The sequence below is a fragment of the Meleagris gallopavo genome, chromosome 13, assembly GCF_000146605.3.
Source record: "Meleagris gallopavo isolate NT-WF06-2002-E0010 breed Aviagen turkey brand Nicholas breeding stock chromosome 13, Turkey_5.1, whole genome shotgun sequence".
Taxonomy (NCBI): Eukaryota; Metazoa; Chordata; class Aves; order Galliformes; family Phasianidae; genus Meleagris; species Meleagris gallopavo.
The window spans coordinates 13,167,859-13,168,746 of record NC_015023.2 but is presented as its reverse complement, the minus strand read 5'-3'; the positions used below and the strand labels follow the sequence as shown (position 1 = coordinate 13,168,746).

Below are 888 nucleotides of genomic sequence, written 5' to 3'. Positions count from 1 at the left end.
GGCGGCCTGCACTTCGACGACCGCTTCTCCGACGAGCAGCTGGTCACCATGTCGGTGCGGGAGCTGAACCGGCAGCTGCGGGGCGTCAGCAAGGAAGAGGTGATCCGGCTGAAGCAGAAGAGGAGGACCCTCAAAAAACAGGGGCTATGCCCAGTCCTGCCGCTTCAAGAGGGTCCAGCAGCGGCACGTCCTGGAGTCGGAGAAGAACCAGCTGCTGCAGCAAGTGGAGCACCTAAAGCAGGAGATCTCCAGGCTGGTCCGGGAGAGGGACGCCTACAAGGAAAAGTACGAGAAGCTGGTCAGCAATGGCTTCCGAGAAAACGGATCCAGCAGCGACAACCCCTCCTCTCCAGAGTTTTTCATGTGAGTTCCCACAGCCTTGCCACCTTACCTAAAAGTTCTCCGTGTGAGTTGTTGTTGGGGGCTTTGCTAGAGCGCCGACCCGCCGTGCCACCTTGTATCACTTTTTGGTTTTCCAACTCAAAACTGCTTTCAGACAAACTCGGGTTTTGGGTTGATTATTTTTTTTTTTAAGGTGGGCCGGCTGCGTGTTGGCCAACCTCAAGTTCTACATCAGTTTCTTTTCTGTTTATTATTATTATTATTATTATTATTATTGTGGGGGCTTGCTGTTGTTTTTTTTAAATTTAAAAGACCCAACTCGCCACCAACTCAGTTCTTCATATGAAGCTTGCTCTGAAACCTGCCATCCACATCATATATATATATTTTTAAGTTCATGACTTGTATTTTTTTCCTTTGAGCTTGCTGTGTCCAAAAGAGTCAGACCATATTGACGTTGTTTCATTATTTTTTTTTGCCATCCTGAGTTCTTCATATGAGATTTGAGCTTTGCGAAAAGAAAAAAAAAATAAATAAAAACAAATG

General features: G+C 46.7%; 1 protein-coding gene across 1 annotated transcript; it reads left to right on the top strand.

Moving 5' to 3' along the window:
* Positions 1–888, top strand: MAF (MAF bZIP transcription factor; the record flags this gene model as incomplete). The annotated part of the gene is given in 2 exon segments (XM_010718071.2): positions 1–132; positions 134–888. Coding segments are annotated over 2 exon segments (366 nt in total), but the record flags the coding sequence as incomplete, so codon positions are not given.